Genomic DNA, 16,850 nt, shown 5'->3' on the forward strand with positions numbered 1-16,850 from the left:
ATGAAATCACCTTTCCGCTGCTTTGAAAGACATGGTCCTTAGTTTGTGGAAATGTGCCAAATCAATAGAGAGCTGTAACTCTTGAATGTTGAGGACAAAGTTATTATCGAATCATCTACGTTAATAAAATAGTAAGAGAATAATATCAGAACACCTCCAAAGAATTGTACAAACATTCTGCAAGTTCCCTTTCAACATCTTCGTCTGACAGGCAAACAATGTGGCATACAGTATTCTATGTATACCACTACTGCACCTCAGTCTCCATTTGAATAAAACAGAACATCTAAACATCTAGTAACCGAATTCCCATATTTAGACCCGGAAAGACAGGAAATTACTCATGTGGATGCTCCTTTAGAATTGTTGGTAATATCCTGTTATGAAAACACGGGAGTGTGGCTCTGCGGCCTCACCCAGTCCACTGTCAGTCACGTGTTGCTCAGTGCTCGCGCCGTACCTCGCTGATGTGGGGTAAGTGGGGGCAGACATTTGCTTCATTTCAGCTGTGCCCACCCCCTCCGCAGAGCGCTCTTGAGCGGAGTCCCCTGGCACGCTGAGAGGGTTTAGTGGGAAATGTGAAGATCAGCCCTCCTCCCTTGGTGGGCAGCAGCATGGGAGATTTCATGGCACAGACCATTGCTGAAATCTAGTTACTGGGTCCTGCAGCATTATATTCAATCCACCTGAATTCCTGTGTGTCAAAATACAAATATAACCAGTGGGATTTCAGGATGAGAATATGAGAAAAAAAAGAAGTTATTTTGGGGAGGTCAACTGTTTGAAAAAAGTCATCAATAGGTTGTTTTTGACAGTAATTATGTGGGAGTTCATATCATCCCTTCCCAGTAATTTTTTATTTGTGATAAAATGCACAGTACACAGTGGGCCATGCACAGAGTATTGCTAAAAGCCCTTTTATCTCTCTTTCTCTCTCTCTCCTGCATTTTTCCAAGTTCCAAAAAAGTGTCAGCTTTCGTCACCAGTCTGTTTAATGTCCTTCTTTGCCGTTTTGTTTTGAGTTTGTTTCCCATTTAAACAGACGGTTACTGTAGTCAGACAGTTGTCCAGGAGGAGGAGCAATGTGTTTCTGAGGGTGGGTGACCCAGTTCATCCAGCAGCGTTGAGCCCTTCTCCTTCACTTTAGTCCGTCTTCCCGTTCTCCTGCATCTCTGCTTTGTGCTGCCGGCCCGAGCGCAGGACCCGGTAACAGCCGCGGGCGATCTTGTGCATCCACATCACGTTCATGATGTCCAGGCAGATGCTGGAGCAGATCCAGGCCACGCGGCCGCCCCACGGCACCCGGTAGAACGCGGCGGTGCCGTACACGGACCACATGCGGCTGTAGTACAGCGGCATGACGGCGATGCGCACCAGGAAGAAGACGGCGGCCATGGCCACGCCATTGGCAATGTTGGGCCTGGAGGACTTGGGGTAACCTAACACTTCAAAGAACCAGCTGAAACACACAGTGAGTACAATGAAGGAAAGAAGGCAATCACTATCTGCAAATATATGACTCAGCTTAGCTAACTTGGTGTTATCAACATGCTTAGACTCTCAGAGCGAATAAATGAAGGTAATATCAGAAACATGAATTGGCAATATCAATAGGACAAAATGGGTAGCCTTGTCCCATCCCGTCTTCACATGCATGAACTTAATTGCTAAGAGTTTTAATTGCATAAAAAAAATCAACACTATAAAAACTGTTGAATGTGCTAGCTAAATAGTTAATGAACTATAAACAAATTATGAGCATTTCATTCCACCTATAGCAGCAGCCCTTCAGGGAACTGTGCCAATTAGTGAGTGGCAATGCAGGCCCTGGTGAGGGCGACCTACCGCTGGTTCACACACGGGGTTGAGAACTCTGCAAGCAGACGGAAGTTTGCAAAATAAGGCAGCATCCCTTGACCCTGGAAGAGTAAGGTGAAAAACAGAGTATATAACCTATATTATACTATACACTATACAAACTATAACCATGGACCTGTGTTGTAAGTAAATATTGTGAGAACAAGATCACATAAAACACCAAGGAGATTAAGAGGATATTTGGAGGAGTTCAGATCTAAAATAAGAACAAGCCCTTAATATAGGCATGCCATTTCAAGATAAAACTTTAGTATTTTCCCTTAGACAAAGTCTAAAGGAAATATTTCCATTAGGCTTTTTTGGGTCCAGATTTAGTGTGAGGATTACTGATTTCCAACATTTGTCCATCATAGGAGCTAGTTTTATTTAGTGAGGGTAAATGGAATAGTACGTTTGCAAAAAAAAGTCACTGATGCCTCAGTACAGCAGGATCATATGGAGTTAGCCACTAAAAAAGATGGCCGTAAACACTCACATAGATGCCAAGTCAGATCAGAGTTTTCATATAAACAGGGCCGGACTCAGAAACAGTCTGACTAGACCGCCATTGTAATGAACCATTGATACGGTCCATGGACCGGTATCTGTACCACTAAAACATTGACAATGCAAAACCCAACAATACTACTCAGCAGTCATCAGTGTTACATACTGGTTAAAACAGTATCAACCAAACCTCATCACAGCACACTTAAAGGGCTCAATAAAGACAATCAGCCAATAGTTACGCAAGCAGTCAATAGCCATGCACAGCTTTGTTCAACGTCACTCCAGTATTACCACTCTCTCTTGTGTTTCAGACCAAACGTCACATCAATAACCTACAGTACAAACACAGACACACATGGGGGTAACTCACCTTGGTAGACTGAAACCGAGGTTAATCTTTGACAAAAATACTTACTCCAGATATTGCACAGACAACCAAGAGGGTATGAACTCCTAGCATTAATATGCTAGTACCTCTAGATACTGGTAAGTCCATATTGTTACTGTGCTTCATATCTGCTCAGTGTAGAGCAACAGCAAGAACAGCAGACGAGACAGGAAGGGACCCCATCTAGATCAGTCAAGCCTGGTCTTTTTTAGGCTTTAACTTAAATTTGGCAGTTTTGCATGAAGAGTTGATACTGTTCAACCTAACTGTGATTTGGTAGTTTTTGCATGAAGGATTTGCTGGTAACACGTGGGACTATATTGTTCAAGTCATATTAGCAGAAGATAGAAAGAAAGAGAGAGAGAGAGAGAGAGAGAGAGAGAGAGAGAGAGAGAAAGAGAGAAAGAGAGAGAGAGAGAGAGAGAGAGAGAGAGAGAGGCAGACACAAATATTAGGAGAAAATGCAACTACAGTCAGAAGCATTAGAAACAGAGTAGAACATGCATTTAATAATCACACAGCAATCAAATATTCCTCTACCCTTTAGAAAGGCTGATTTTCATGTTCAGGACTACCATACATCATGAAGTGTGTGTTCAGAAAAAAAACAGTTGGGGACACCTGTGGCTAAAACCCTGCCAGAAACAATTTCCATTGTGTCAGAATACCTACTCAAAGGCCTAATCATTAACTTTATATACTTTAAATAAATTAGCTATGCCAAGAAAAAAATATTGAAATGACTCATACCAACTAAATAAGGCTATGGGATTACTTATTTCTCCATTATAGGTTACATGTTTTGCTATTAGCTTTTGTCATCATGACAACTGAAAAGAATCCACAGAAAACAGCTCAACAAGCTAATAAGACTTCAACAACATACAACAAAAGAAGTTGGATACAAAACCACACTCAAAACAAGTCAGAATATCATGTTCACATTCAAATGTTAGCCGAATTAGTTGTGTGATAAAGAACGTTATTGTTGTGTTGCCTAAACAACAATTTAAATGGCCATAAGTGATGTCCAAAAGTAATGTAGCTAATCTACATATATTTCAGGCCAGGCCTGAATATGCAGTCATGAGTGTCCAGTCACAGTATGGCCTACTTCATTGCATTAATTAGACCTATTGATTTAAAGTTTTTTTTCTTCTTGGTTTCAATAATGGAAATAATTGGAGAGACGGTGGTAGCAGGAGATGAGATGATAATATTTTACCACACTAAAAAATAGTGTCTGTTTGGCAGTTTGGACAACACCATTGTGCACTGAGCTTCCATGTCTCTTGGAGTACTGTAAACAAGCGTTTTAAAACGATGTGCCAAAATCTGAGCATGCTTTGACATCAGCACACTGCAGGTTAATATTTTCGCTGTCTTTGGAAATGCACTGGAAAGCCAAAAAAAGGTCTACAATGCATACATATACTATCCCTTGTCCCTTAACTTAGGATCTGAATTACAATTAGAATTCTCAAATTTCAATTACATTTGAAGTGGTATGAGTGTGTCATGCTAAATACAAGGACTACAGGAATACTCTACTACAAAAATCACTTTTTAGAACTAATGTTCACAGAAAAGATGGTTGGTTTTGAAAAAAACCTTGCCTGTGCCTTTTAAACACCTACAACTTGGAACAGTATTTATATGTCCTGACAGAAGTATTGACAGAGTAATAAAATGCCGTGCACTCTCACGATTCCCCCTGAAGCCATGATGAATTTGAGCATCTTGGCGAACAGTTATCAACGATACTTGGCTTTCCTTTCCAAGCGGGCTTCAGGCCCAGACAGTATTAAGTAGCAGGAGGCAGAGAAGAAGTGTGAGTGAAATGGAGGCCGGACTTTGCTCCGGTGAAGAACAGAGGCAGCGAGTCGTTCTAGCATGCACAGTAACAGGACAGAGACCACCTCAGACCACAGCCTGCTCTGAGAGATGGAGGCATGCACACAGCTCAGCCCAGCGTAGCTCAGAACAGCTCCACACTCCAACACTGAGGGGTCAGCGAAAGAAGAAGCAGGGACTTTTCAGGACAGGAGGAGGGGGAGGGAGAGGGGGGGGAGGGAACGGGCAACTGCCATTACCATCATTGAGCATTCCATGCAAAAAATACCATTGTCATTGCCATAACGGTCAGCTACAGAACCTGGCGACCTAGAGGGGTACAGACGCTTAGAACCAAGGGTGAACAGCAATGTTCTGGATGCTCGACTAACAGTAAACCTACACAATCAATGTACAATCCCAGATGATGACCGGTTGTAGTGTTAATAGAGCGACTGGCATTGTCTTGCCAAACCAGCCTAATACTTGTTACTTTTTAAGACAGAACCAACTCACCTGTTAATGCTGAATGGAACTCAGTATCTGATCTGAGCTATCAGTTCTATCCAAACTATTCTCACAAGATATGTCCTTATCAGGAAGGATTCACTTGCAAACAAATAACCACAATTACACCCATCATTAGTAGCCTATCATGCAACCAATAAGTCTAATTCGAAGAGAGACATTATGATATAGTGTAGTAGGTTATTGGAAAACCATGAACTGTGAAGCTACCAAGACCGAGAGTGACCAATGTGATACAACTCATATCAAGCAGCTGTCAATAATACAATATTCACGAGCATACTGACTGTCCTGGCTAAAAGTGAAAAATATCACAAACGATAAATTGTGGGACTCCATACTACTAGGCTAATTCATTTTCATAGGGAGTAGCTAATGAGATGCAATACACCTCGTCAAAAAAACAAAGTGGTTTTGCGCCACTAGCAGTGCTAACAGCTACAGAGTTAATGAGCATGTTATCACTTTCCTTCACACCCTTACTGGCACCACCCGTCATCACAGGCAGACACAGCTGTTCACCCTTGGCTGTCTCTTTCCCATCTTGCCTGCACGTTCTGCTATTGGACAATATGGAAACTCACCAGTACATAGTAGTAAGCATACAACGCTGCCAGGTGGTGGACTACAAAAAACTTGTCGCCTATTGCCTTCCAGTAGTAAAATATTAGCAGCAGATCTGGAAAACAGATGACAAGAAGACAGAGAAGGGTCAAGTGACAATATTCATACAAATGGACAAGCATAGCGATTATATACTCAAAGTTTTTTTTTTTTTTTTTAAAGTTTCATCATTTTTTCCACAACAATATCTCCATCTCGTCCGTCCCGTGGACCCACCACCCACGGGAGGAACTGTCGGGGTCGGGTGCGCTGCCAACTAGGTGGCAGTGAAGGCAGTGGGCACCGACGGACCGGACCCAGGCGGCAAAGGCTGGCTCTGGGGACATGGAACGTGACGTCGCTGGGGGGGAAGGAGCCGGAGCTTGTGAGGGAGGTGGAGTGATACCAATTACACCTGGTGGGGCTAACCTCCACGCACAGTTAGAGTTGCTCACGGTATGAGGCGTAAGGCAGGTGTGGCCATACTAGCTAGCCCCCAGCTGAGTGCCTCTGTGATGGAGTTCACCCCAGTGGATGAGAGGGTCGCCTCCCTGTGCCTTAGGGCTGTGGGGGGGGAGTGGGGGGGGACTCTGACTGTGGTTTGTGCTTATGCACCGAACAGCAGTTCCGAGTACTCAGCCTTCCTGCAGACCCTAAGTGGAGTCCTATATGGGGTTCCTGCAGGGGACTCCACTGTCCTATTGGGAGACTTCAATGCACACGTAGGCAATGATGGAGAAACTTGGAGAGGCGTGATTGGGAGGCATGGCCACAATGATCTGAACCCGAGTGGTGTTTTGTTGTTGGACTTCTGTGCTAGTAATGGTTTGTCCATACAAACACCATGTTCGAACACAAGGATGCCCACACACCTGGCATCAGAACAACTTATGACGAAGGTCGATGATTGATTTTGTTATCATATCATCTGATCTGAGGCCGTGTGTTTTGGACACTTGGGTAAAGAGAGGGGCAGAGCTGTCCACTGATCACCATCTGGTGGTGAGCTGGTTTTGATGGTGGGGGAAGCCTCTGGACAGACCTGGAAAACCCAAGCATGTAGTGAGGGTGAACTGGGAACGTCTGGAGGAAGAGCCTGTCCGGAGAGATTTCAATTGCCTCCGAGCCGAGCTTCTCAGGCATCCCTGTGGAGGTTGGGGACATCGAGCATGAGTGGTCGGTGTTCAAAGCCTCCATTGCTGAAGCTGCAGGTGGGAGCTGCGGCTTGAGGGCCATAGGTACCTCAAGGGGCGGTAACCACACCGTGGTGGACAGCGGTAGTCAGGGAAGCCGTCTGACTGAAGGAGGCCTTCCGTGATATGTTAGCCCGGAGGACTCCAGAAGCAGTTGCAGGGCATCAACTGGCCCGGAGGGCTGCTGCTTCGGCCGTGACCAAGGCAAAGCAGCGGGGGACCATCCAAGCTGTATACAGCAAGGATGGGACATGCTGACCTCAACTGAGGAGGTTGTTGAGCGTTGGAAGGAGCACTTTGAGGAACTCCTGAACCCGACTAATCCACCCTCTACAATCGAGGCAGAGCCGGAAGATGATGGGGGGTCATCGTCAATTACCCTGGAGGAGGTCACTGAGGTAAGTCAAACAACTCCACAGTAGCAAAGCCCCAGTCTCTAATGAGATCTGTCCAGAAATGCTGAAGGCGCTGGGTGTTGAGGGGCTGTCTTGGTTGACACACCTCTTTAACATTACGTGGAAGTCCGAGTCAGTGCCAAAGGAGTGGCAGACTGGGGTGGTGGTCCCAATATTCAAAAAAGGGGACCAGAGGGTGTGTGCCAATTATAGAGGCATCACATTACTCAGCCTCCCAGGGAAAGTGTACTCCAAGGTGCTGAAAAGGAGGGTCCGGCCGATAGTCGAACCTCAGATCGAAGAGGAACAATGTGGATTTAGTCCTGGTCATGGAACCACCAAACAGCTCTTCACTCTCGCAAGGATCTTGGAGGGGGCTTGGGAGTTTGCCCAACCTGTCTACATGTGTTTTGTGGACTTGGAGAAGGCTTACGACCGGGTCCCTCGAGAGGTCTTGTGGAGGGTTATGTGGGAGTATGGGGTGAGGGGGTCCCTACTTAGGGCCATCCAATCCCTGTACACCCAGAGCAAGAGCTGTGTCCGGGTCCTCGGCAGTAAGTTGTCTTCCTTTCCGCCAGGGCTGCGCTTTGTCCCCAATCCCGTTTGTGATTTTCATGGACAGGATATCGAGGCGTAGCCGTGGGGAGGTGGGTTTGCAGTTCGGTGAGCTGGGGATCGCATCGCTGCTGTTTGCAGATGATGTGGTCCTGATGGCATCATCTGCCTGCGACCTCAAGCACTCTCTGGATAGGTTCGCAACTGAGTGTGAAGCGGCTGGGATGAGAATCAGCACTTCTAATTCTGAGGCCATGGTTCTCAGCAGTCTACTCCGAGTAGGAAATGAGTCCTTACCCCAAGTGAAGGACTTCTAGTATCTGGGGGTCTTGTTCACAAGTGAGGGAACCATGGAGAGGGAGTTTGGCCGGAGAATCGGAGCAGATGGTGCGGTTCTGCAGTCGCTCTACCGCACTGTTGTGACGAAAAGAGAGCTGAGCCAAAAGGCAAAGCTCTTGATCTACCAGTCTATCTTCGTCCCCACCCTCACCTATGGTCACGGAGGATGGGTCATGACTGAAAGAATTAGATCATGGATACAAGCGGCCGAAATTAGTTTTCTCCGGAGGGTGGCTGGGGTCTCCCTGAGAGATCGGGTGAGAAGTTCAGTCATCCAGGAGAGACTTGGAGTAGAGCCGCTGCTTCTTTGCGTCGAAAGGAGCCAGTTGAGGTGGTTCGGGCATCTAGTGAGGATGCCTCCTGGGCACCTCCCTAGGGAGGTGTTCCAGGTGTGTCCGGCTGGGAGGAGAAAGCGGGGCAGACCCAGGACCAGGTGGCGGGACTACATCTCCACACTGGCCTGTGAGTGGCTAAAGATTCCCCAGGCAGAGCTGGTCGATGCTGCTAGGGAAAGGGATGTCTGGGGCCCCCTGCTGGAACTGCTGCCTCCGCGACCCGACCCCGGATAAGCGGATGAAGATGGATGGATGGATAATTTTTTCCATCTTGCTCAACTCAAACAACCAAAATGAAAGACTAAATAATATTTAACATGGTGAACCCAGAAACGTATAAGGAGTTATTGTGGCTATGCTAAACTGTGTGTCTATTATGTGAAACAACTCATACCGGATATGAGGTAGCCTGTTGTAATGCCAACATTTATCTTCACAAGAGTAGGATCTCCCCTGATGACACAAAAGCACAAGGGACATATAAGTACTTAACATTAATAAGGGTAATATTCAGTTATAACACGTACACATTAGCAATAGTACTGGATTTATCAACATGCAACCAGGCTAGCGTCAGCGTTCCCATCATGCTTTGCTGGTGACTGACTGCCACGCTCTCACCAGACAGGGTCCTCGTTGACGGCGTCGTCAAAGATTAAGATGTAGAGACAGAAGAGCCCAACCACCAGAGCATGAAACGTGGACACCGTTCTGAAAAGCAGGCAGAACACACACACACACACACGCACGCACACACACACGCACGCGCATACACACACACACATGCACACACTTTTGAAATCAAACTGCTTCAGCACTGTTTGAGCAGTCTAAACTAAGCTTTTAAATGCATAGCAGCGCTGTGCATATTATCTGATTGGCTGTTGAGTGAACTCACGTCTACTGTGCTTGTGCCACAGCAGACAGATTCAGACCAATTAGAGGAGATTAAACCCTGTTCCCAGGCCTGACAGGCAGATGTGAGTTCACTCAGCCTGTCAGTCAGGCTGTATTAGCCAAGAACGAGCTCTGCCTCTACCTCTTCCTGCCACTGCTAGGCAGCACTCATTCCCTTTAACTGTGTGAGCTGAAACTCTAAGACTAATGTGGTTCTGCTGTGTGTGTATGGCAGAATAGCGAATTTCCCTTCGGGGATAAATAAAGTTCATTATCTATCTATCTGGTAAACAGGATAAGTAGATATAATGAAGTGAAGAAAAGTACTTTAGTAGTTTACTCCAATTACAAAAAATTTGTCAGACCTAAAAAGTGATAAAGTATTGAGGTACGTCCTTATTCCACATCCTTGTTTGTGTAGAAACCACAGGTCCAGCTGTGTCTCAACCCCAAATTAATGGAAAAACCTCTTTCTGTCAACTCTGTCAGGCACTGTCCCTTCTGTGTCTGAATAAGTTGTCACATCTGAGGATAGGCAAACATAACACACTAAAGCATGTAGTGGATTTCTTCTAATAATTAAGAAAGACCCGGAGAACTTCTTGCTGTGAGGCAACAGTACTAAATGGTAAATGGACTGCACTTATATAGCGCTTTTCCACCTTAGCGGCACTCAAAGCCCTTTACAATGGCCTCTCATTCACCCATTCACACACACACTCACACACCAATGGCGGCAGCTGCCATGCAAGGTGCTAGCGTGCTCATTGGGAGCAATTTGGGGTTAGGTGTCTTGCTCAAGTCAACTGTCGACATGTGGACAGTTGGAGCTGGGATTTGAACCACTGACCCTTCGATCATTGAACGACTCGCTCTACCAACTGAGCTACAGCCGCCCCAACTAGGTACCACCATGCCACTCGTGAGCGATCTTGGGGTTCAGTGTCTTGTTCAAGAACACTTTGGCACAATGCCGGGAGCTGGGATTGAACCAGGGATCTTGCAATCCCCAGCCGGCCGCTCTACAGTATCTCCTGAACTACATGCTGCTAAGATAAGAGAGAAAAATTAAGAGCTAACATTTGCAGTCAGCACTTTTCTACTTGTGCCAATTAAGACTTCCGCTGTAAGGTGACGGCTCCTCTACCACTGTATTCCACCGCAGAGACACTTATCAAAATGTGTCAGCAACAATTCACAGTGGCATTGGCAAAAAGCCAACATTCCTTTTAATAAACTTAAAAGGTTGGAAGTTATATTAAATATTTAGTGGTTATGAAATACAACATTTGAACTCAGAATACTGCAGTATGTGCACAAAATGAATGTAACTTGGAACACAAAATGAATGTAACTTGGAGCAATAATAGAAGACTGAGACCCATCCTGTTAGCATAGTGGCGAGGTTTTGTACCTTGAGTTCCACTCCACCTTCTGCTTGTCACTGAGGGCCAGGAAGCCGGCGCTGACGCGGGCAGACACCCAGGGACTCGCACTGTGGAACAGCCACTGGAAGGACAGGAAGCTGCTCACAGAGATGACCAGGATCAGCTGGCTGAAGGGCTCCATGGCCGCCCCACCCCACTAGAGCAAGGAGAGGAGGACAGCAAGAGGGGTGGGAGGGATAGGAAGTGAAAGAAAGAAAGAAAGAAAGAAAGAAAGAAAGAAAGAAAGAAAGAAAGAAAGAAAGAAAGAAAGAAAGAAAGAAAGAAAGAAAGAAAGAAAGAAAGAAAGAAGAGAGAGAAGGGGGTGGGGAGAGAGATAAATAGAGACATATTCAATAAAGACACATTAAGACTGAACTAAGGGACTGCCCAGTGCAGACGGTCCACCTGGTGATAACAGGCAATTATCATATAATTTTCCTTGAAAGCAGTATCTGTCAAGTTGAAAATTAAAAAGACTTGATAAGCGCTTACCTTATCAATGTAGGACTTGATATTCTTTATAACGAAATCATTCATCCATTTAAAAGATACCTAATTTCTGGCAAAACATTGACACTAGCGCTGGTGGTGACTCATATACTCATGATGATTTGTCCTTGTCAGTGAAAACACGCCTCCTCGGCAGTGGCATGTCAATGTTTATACAGCAGAACCATATCTCTTAACCAGGGGAGTGGGGAGAGCCTGCAGCGCCAACTGACGTCACAGGAGGAAGTCTCCCAACTTGAGAGTGTGAGTTGAAGGGATCCTTTGCTGAAATTCTAATATGGTCACAGCAGGTGTATATTTAGACTGCGGCTGCAGAAACTGAGTGCTTGGCGTAGGATGCAGCACCTAGAATGAAACACAAGTAGACCACTAGGCCACCTGGGAAGTGCATACTTGGGCAGTAGCACAGGGTGAACATTACTAGGAACCATAACCGTAAATGTGGTGCAATGTGCATTAACATGGGTCATAGATGAGGCCTTGAGAGTACTCGGCATTTGCGCAACTTACTTTTTCTGGTAATGTTTTTAAAACCAAAAAATATCCATGTCTAAATGGTCTGCACTTATACAGCGCTTTTTATCCAATGCACTTTACAATGAAGGCCTTCACCCATTCACACACACACCAACGGCAGCAGCTGCCATCCAAGGTGCTAACCTGCTCATTGAGAGCAATTTGAGATTCAGTGTCTTGCCCAAGAACACTTTGACATGTTGTCAGGAGGAGACGGGATTCGAACTGCCGACCCTACGATTATTGGATGACCCGCTCTACCTCCTGAGCTACAGCTGTCTAACATCTGTTTTTGTGTACTTTGCCTTTGATCTTTATTATTAAAGTATCTTATCTGTCTGTCTTGCAATAGTAGCCTAGACCTTACCAAGTCTATCAGACAATATTGGCAGATAGCCCAAACCACAGGTACATGTTGTACAGTGAATCACCCAGCTCAGTCCAATGTGTATAACCACATATCATATTAGGCCAAGACCTACTGCCGTTTTATCAAAAGATCAGTATAATTTTCTTATCTTAAAAAACAGTATTGAAGCTTATACATGTACAGTAGCCTTTGTGACTTAAAGTTGTAGTAAAGGGAAAATGCATGTTTAGCCCTGTTTTAAGGTTACTTATGATCATATACAATGGTTCAGATCAAAACGTTGACAAAACTAGCATTTTCGAGAAAGTTGATAATTGCTCTACCACCGTTTTGGTCATACAATGGATGTGGATGGGCATCTTGAAAAATCATTCAAAAACATGTTAAACTCTCGATTTCAAAGACAAGAAACTCACCTAGGTGTTAGTTGGCGTTCTGACATATAATTCGCCATAAAGTAAGATTCCAGTTCATCTGGAAAGGCTTTTTTAAATATTTAGCATAGAACTATTTAGTCGCAGCACATACATGTGTAAACTTCTACAGGTAAACTAGGTAGCCTAGCAACATAAACAATAACAATAGCTACTGTAAGTAGTTCCGCTTCCTGAATCCCCTCTGCGGATTGATCTACACATCTACAACGGTCGCTTCAATACAAGTCAATGGATTTCATAAAATGATCAATAAAACCCTACAGGATTCATACTTTGCGGCGAATTTGATGTCAGAACACCAACGGACACCAATTACACACTCGGTGAGCTTCTTGTCTTTGAAATCTAGAGTTTAACATGTTTTTGAATGATTTTTCAAGATGCCCATCCACATCCATTGTATGACCAAAACGGTGGTAGAGAAATTATCAACTTTCTCGAAAATGCTAGCTTTGTCAACGTTTTGATCTGAACCATTGTATATGATCATAAGTAACGTTAAAACAGGGCAAAACATGCATTTTCCCTTTACTACTCCTTTAAGATAGGCCTGTATGTTATGATGTCATGTCTACTCTACAGTGCCTACTACCATAATTGAATGGCATAAGACTAGGCCAAGGACAAGTCCTACTTCTAAAGTGTATGTTGGGCTAGAAGCTACTTAACTGCCGTGAGATTATAAAATAATACAAAAAAAACATGAAGTCAGCCAAGTTTTCCCATCTTGAGTTTTGCACTTTCAAAAGCAATCTTTGTGGCTGAGTACTACTCAAATTAGACCTAAATCTGAAACTGTGTTCTGAGACAGCTACAGCAAGGTTCTGCGTCACACACCACAGAGAATGATGGAATCACTCGGCCGCAACAAAATGAGACCTTCTTTTCTGAGGGACTAGGGAAGCACTGATCCATACACATAAGCCTGAGCCAGTGGCAAAAACATTACTGAGCACCAGCTCTTTTCAGGAGGAGCCACTTACCTTAGACCCCATGGCCCCCATCTCAGAAACAATGCCAGCGGAGCAGGGCCACAAAGGAGAGAGAGAGCTGTGATTGAAGGAGACACTGCTGAACCTAATATCCTGAGTGTTTTCTATTTCCTGCGTTATGAATGTCATCCTTTCACAAAAGGAGAATGTAAAATCTGGATCATTCTTCATTCCGAAAAAAAAGAAAAACAAAACCTAAGCTCTGTTGGTCCATTTGTGATATTTGTTCTAGGCTGCATGGGGGTTCTCCAGAAGCTTATGACTCATTAGTCAAATTGCAGCCCTATACACAGTTCTACGCACGTCTGCCAGTTCACATCTTCAACACAGCCAAAGCCTAGAGAGTCTATGCAGTGTTAATCCGTTTTTGGGCACGACAAGCCGAGAAGGCCTTAGCAGTTTGTGTTTTGCAGCTGTGTTCTTTTTTCCCCGCTGGGGCTTTGACCCAGGAGATGTCATGTCAGAGAGGCAGTAAACCACCACATTACTGCCAGTCCTGTCACTCTGGGCTGGTGTCGGTAGCACTGCAACACAGCACAGCCCGGCTGTAGCCCTCGCACACACAGGACAGCTCCTGTAACATCAGATCACTATCTGGCTGGGCCAGTTCAATCACTATGCTTTAAATTCAAACAGGGACAGACAAGGGCAAAATCAAGCAAGTATCGCTCTATGTATGTTGTGAGAGAGAGAGTCAAATAGAGCAAGAGATAGATTGAGAGAGAGAGCGTGAGAAAGAGAGGTGGTCTGTATATCCCTCTCTCTCAGACAGGGATATAGGGGGCAAAATAATTTGTTTTGTACAGGTAGATGTTAAATCATGCTCAGCTCTAGGCTTGCTGCAGGTCGGTACTGCCCAGCTAACACTGCATCGCTCCATGTATTTTTAATTTAGTCAGAGAGAGACAGGGAAAGTCAGAGAGAGAGGTGGTGTGTATGTGTGTGGATAAGGGAGTAAGTTGAGGTATTCTGTGGCCTCGGCTTGTAAACATGCCTCAGCCAACTGTTGGAAGTGGATGGGTGAATATGTTCCAAGAAAACATACTGGCGACGGAAACGGAACCTGCCTCAATCTGTAGAGATGGCTGTCCTGTTACTACACTGATAAGTAGGGCATACGCCTACAGTTCCTAAGCAAAATATACGGTCGTGGAAAAAAGTAAACCGAACTGTAGCAAATGTAGGATACAACCTCATCGCTGCAGTCATTTACAGTACATCCGGAATGGAACAGACTAATTTGTCCACGGGAGGCAGAGAGTCACCTGAAGGCCAAGTTAGCCACCACCATTTCTGGTTTAAAAATAACCCTCCTCCATCACCCACACAAGGTTTCCACATTAGGAGCATCCCTGTAGGTGGCCAATGCATGTCAGTGTAACAGTAGCAGCACTGCTGCAGTCAGTGTGGGGGAGTCCCGGCCCACTGCGCTGCACTGGCCCCCACGGAAAGACACCACACATCCCCTTGACACTGCAGCAGCAAACTCTGCCCCAAACTCTTAGATCTACAGTACACATCTGGAACAGTTATATGGCTTTTATCTTCCAACAAAACACTCTTCAGCTCCTCTTCAAGGCCTGGTTCCACATGTAGGCTACAGAGTTTCTCTTTCTGGTGCAGCGGGATAGTTCCAGTCAGTGGGCGCATCTCTCACAATGTACTTGTACTTGCTTCAAGAATGTTAACTAAACAGTCCTGGTGTGATTGGAGAAACGGCCTCAGCCCAGCCCATGTGAGCAGTGAGGTCAAAGTTCAGGCTGGCCACGGCCATCGGTAGTATTGGGAACATCAGATAGACTATCTAGGAACATGGCTACAGGGCAGAGACAGGGAGGTTATGTGCTGAGGAGCTGGACATTTCTGAGTGAGAATGAAACAGGTAAGTGGCTGGGCTAACAGTCAGTCATAGAGAGTGACTGTCCCATCTGAGACCTCCCAACCATGGTCATGGGGGAGATGAGCTTTTTTTGAAACCGAACACTTTTGATCACACACACGCACGCGCACGCGCACGCACACACACACACACACACACACACACACACACATGCATAGCTTGCACATGAATGTTAGGTTCTATGGAGCCAGCTGTCAAGGGTAAGGTCAGGTCTAGTCTAACATAATAAATGATAACAGCTGAACCATTGTGTAAACACAAGCGACAGCTGCTAGAAAACCAGTTTTGAACCGACCATTAGACAAAAACCTTTGCCCTTGCTCTCGTCAATTTACTGAGGAAAGCTTACTGTCCATACAGACTAGTGAACAGACAGTTATGACATCAGGAGAAATTATCGTGGAATAATATAGGCTACACACCGTCCTGAACTGCATGTGCAAAAAGTGCACGCTCATTCAAACGGTGGGGCTAGGTATTCTAGCTGGAAGCTGCCGCATGAAACATTGTTTACACATAGGCCATCTCACACTAAACTGCAAGATCTTGGCCAATTTGTCGTATTAAAACATCTGAATCATTTTAATTGGTTGTTTTTCATCATGTCCGAGATAAAGATTAACAAATCTGCCAGGCAATTGCTGTTAAATCTGTCTCGAAATGGAATGTGAATTATTATTTTTGATTGTTTGAGCAGGGGATGAGATCATGCTGTGATGCAAAACAGAAGCCTCTGATGATGTAGGCCTAATGTGTTAAATTGAAACATTTTAATGGCAACGAATTGTTGCGCTGAGCCAAAAGTGTTAAACTAAACCACCCGATGCATCCCTACAGTTCACGTTTCTCACGACGAAATTCTGAATGCTACCAAAACACGCATGTTAGACCCGCGCCGCAATATGCCTGCAAAAGATAGGCTACACCCGCATTTTATAAAACGACGTTGATCATCAAATGGCAACATTTTGCAAAAATATGAAAATCCTTTAAACCGACTTACCTTGTATATTTCATTAAGATCTATGGTCCGCACTCAAGTGATCGTGGTACGATTCGGCATGGTAAATTCTGTCGAAAAGCCATGTTGAATTAATTTCCATAAACATACTACTACAGCTTTCTCAATAAAGCCTGCTAAGTCTATTGTCTTAAAATGAGGGGGGAGGCTTTGCTTCTCTGTTGTATTTATAATGGATGATAATTCCGCCCCACAAAACATGCATGTTCACAGCGGTGTGGGACGTAGCTGAACTGATGCTCTA

At 44.9% G+C, this 16,850-nt stretch overlaps 1 protein-coding gene across 1 annotated transcript in view; it reads right to left on the minus strand.

Annotated features, from left to right (window-relative positions):
* LOC311313162 (TLC domain-containing protein 4-B-like) overlaps positions 1–16,809 on the minus strand; it is a 19,160-nt gene extending 2,351 nt beyond the window's left edge. Inside the window, exons 1-7 of the mRNA XM_084443231.1 lie at positions 16,589–16,809; positions 10,848–11,017; positions 9,158–9,247; positions 8,931–8,989; positions 5,701–5,795; positions 1,846–1,919; positions 1–1,459 (exon numbers count right to left, since the gene is read on the minus strand). The exon at positions 1–1,459 is cut by the window's left edge and continues 2,351 nt beyond it. Of these exons, the coding sequence (XP_084299357.1) occupies positions 1,144–1,459; positions 1,846–1,919; positions 5,701–5,795; positions 8,931–8,989; positions 9,158–9,247; positions 10,848–11,002 (789 nt within the window). The 5' untranslated portion in view covers positions 11,003–11,017; positions 16,589–16,809 and the 3' untranslated portion in view covers positions 1–1,143. The remainder of the gene's footprint in view (positions 1,460–1,845; positions 1,920–5,700; positions 5,796–8,930; positions 8,990–9,157; positions 9,248–10,847; positions 11,018–16,588) is intronic.
* Between the last annotated feature and the right edge of the window lie 41 nt (positions 16,810–16,850).

The sequence above is a fragment of the Borostomias antarcticus genome (assembly GCF_949987555.1).
Source record: "Borostomias antarcticus genome assembly, chromosome: 9".
NCBI classification, from domain to species: domain Eukaryota; kingdom Metazoa; phylum Chordata; class Actinopteri; order Stomiiformes; family Stomiidae; genus Borostomias; species Borostomias antarcticus.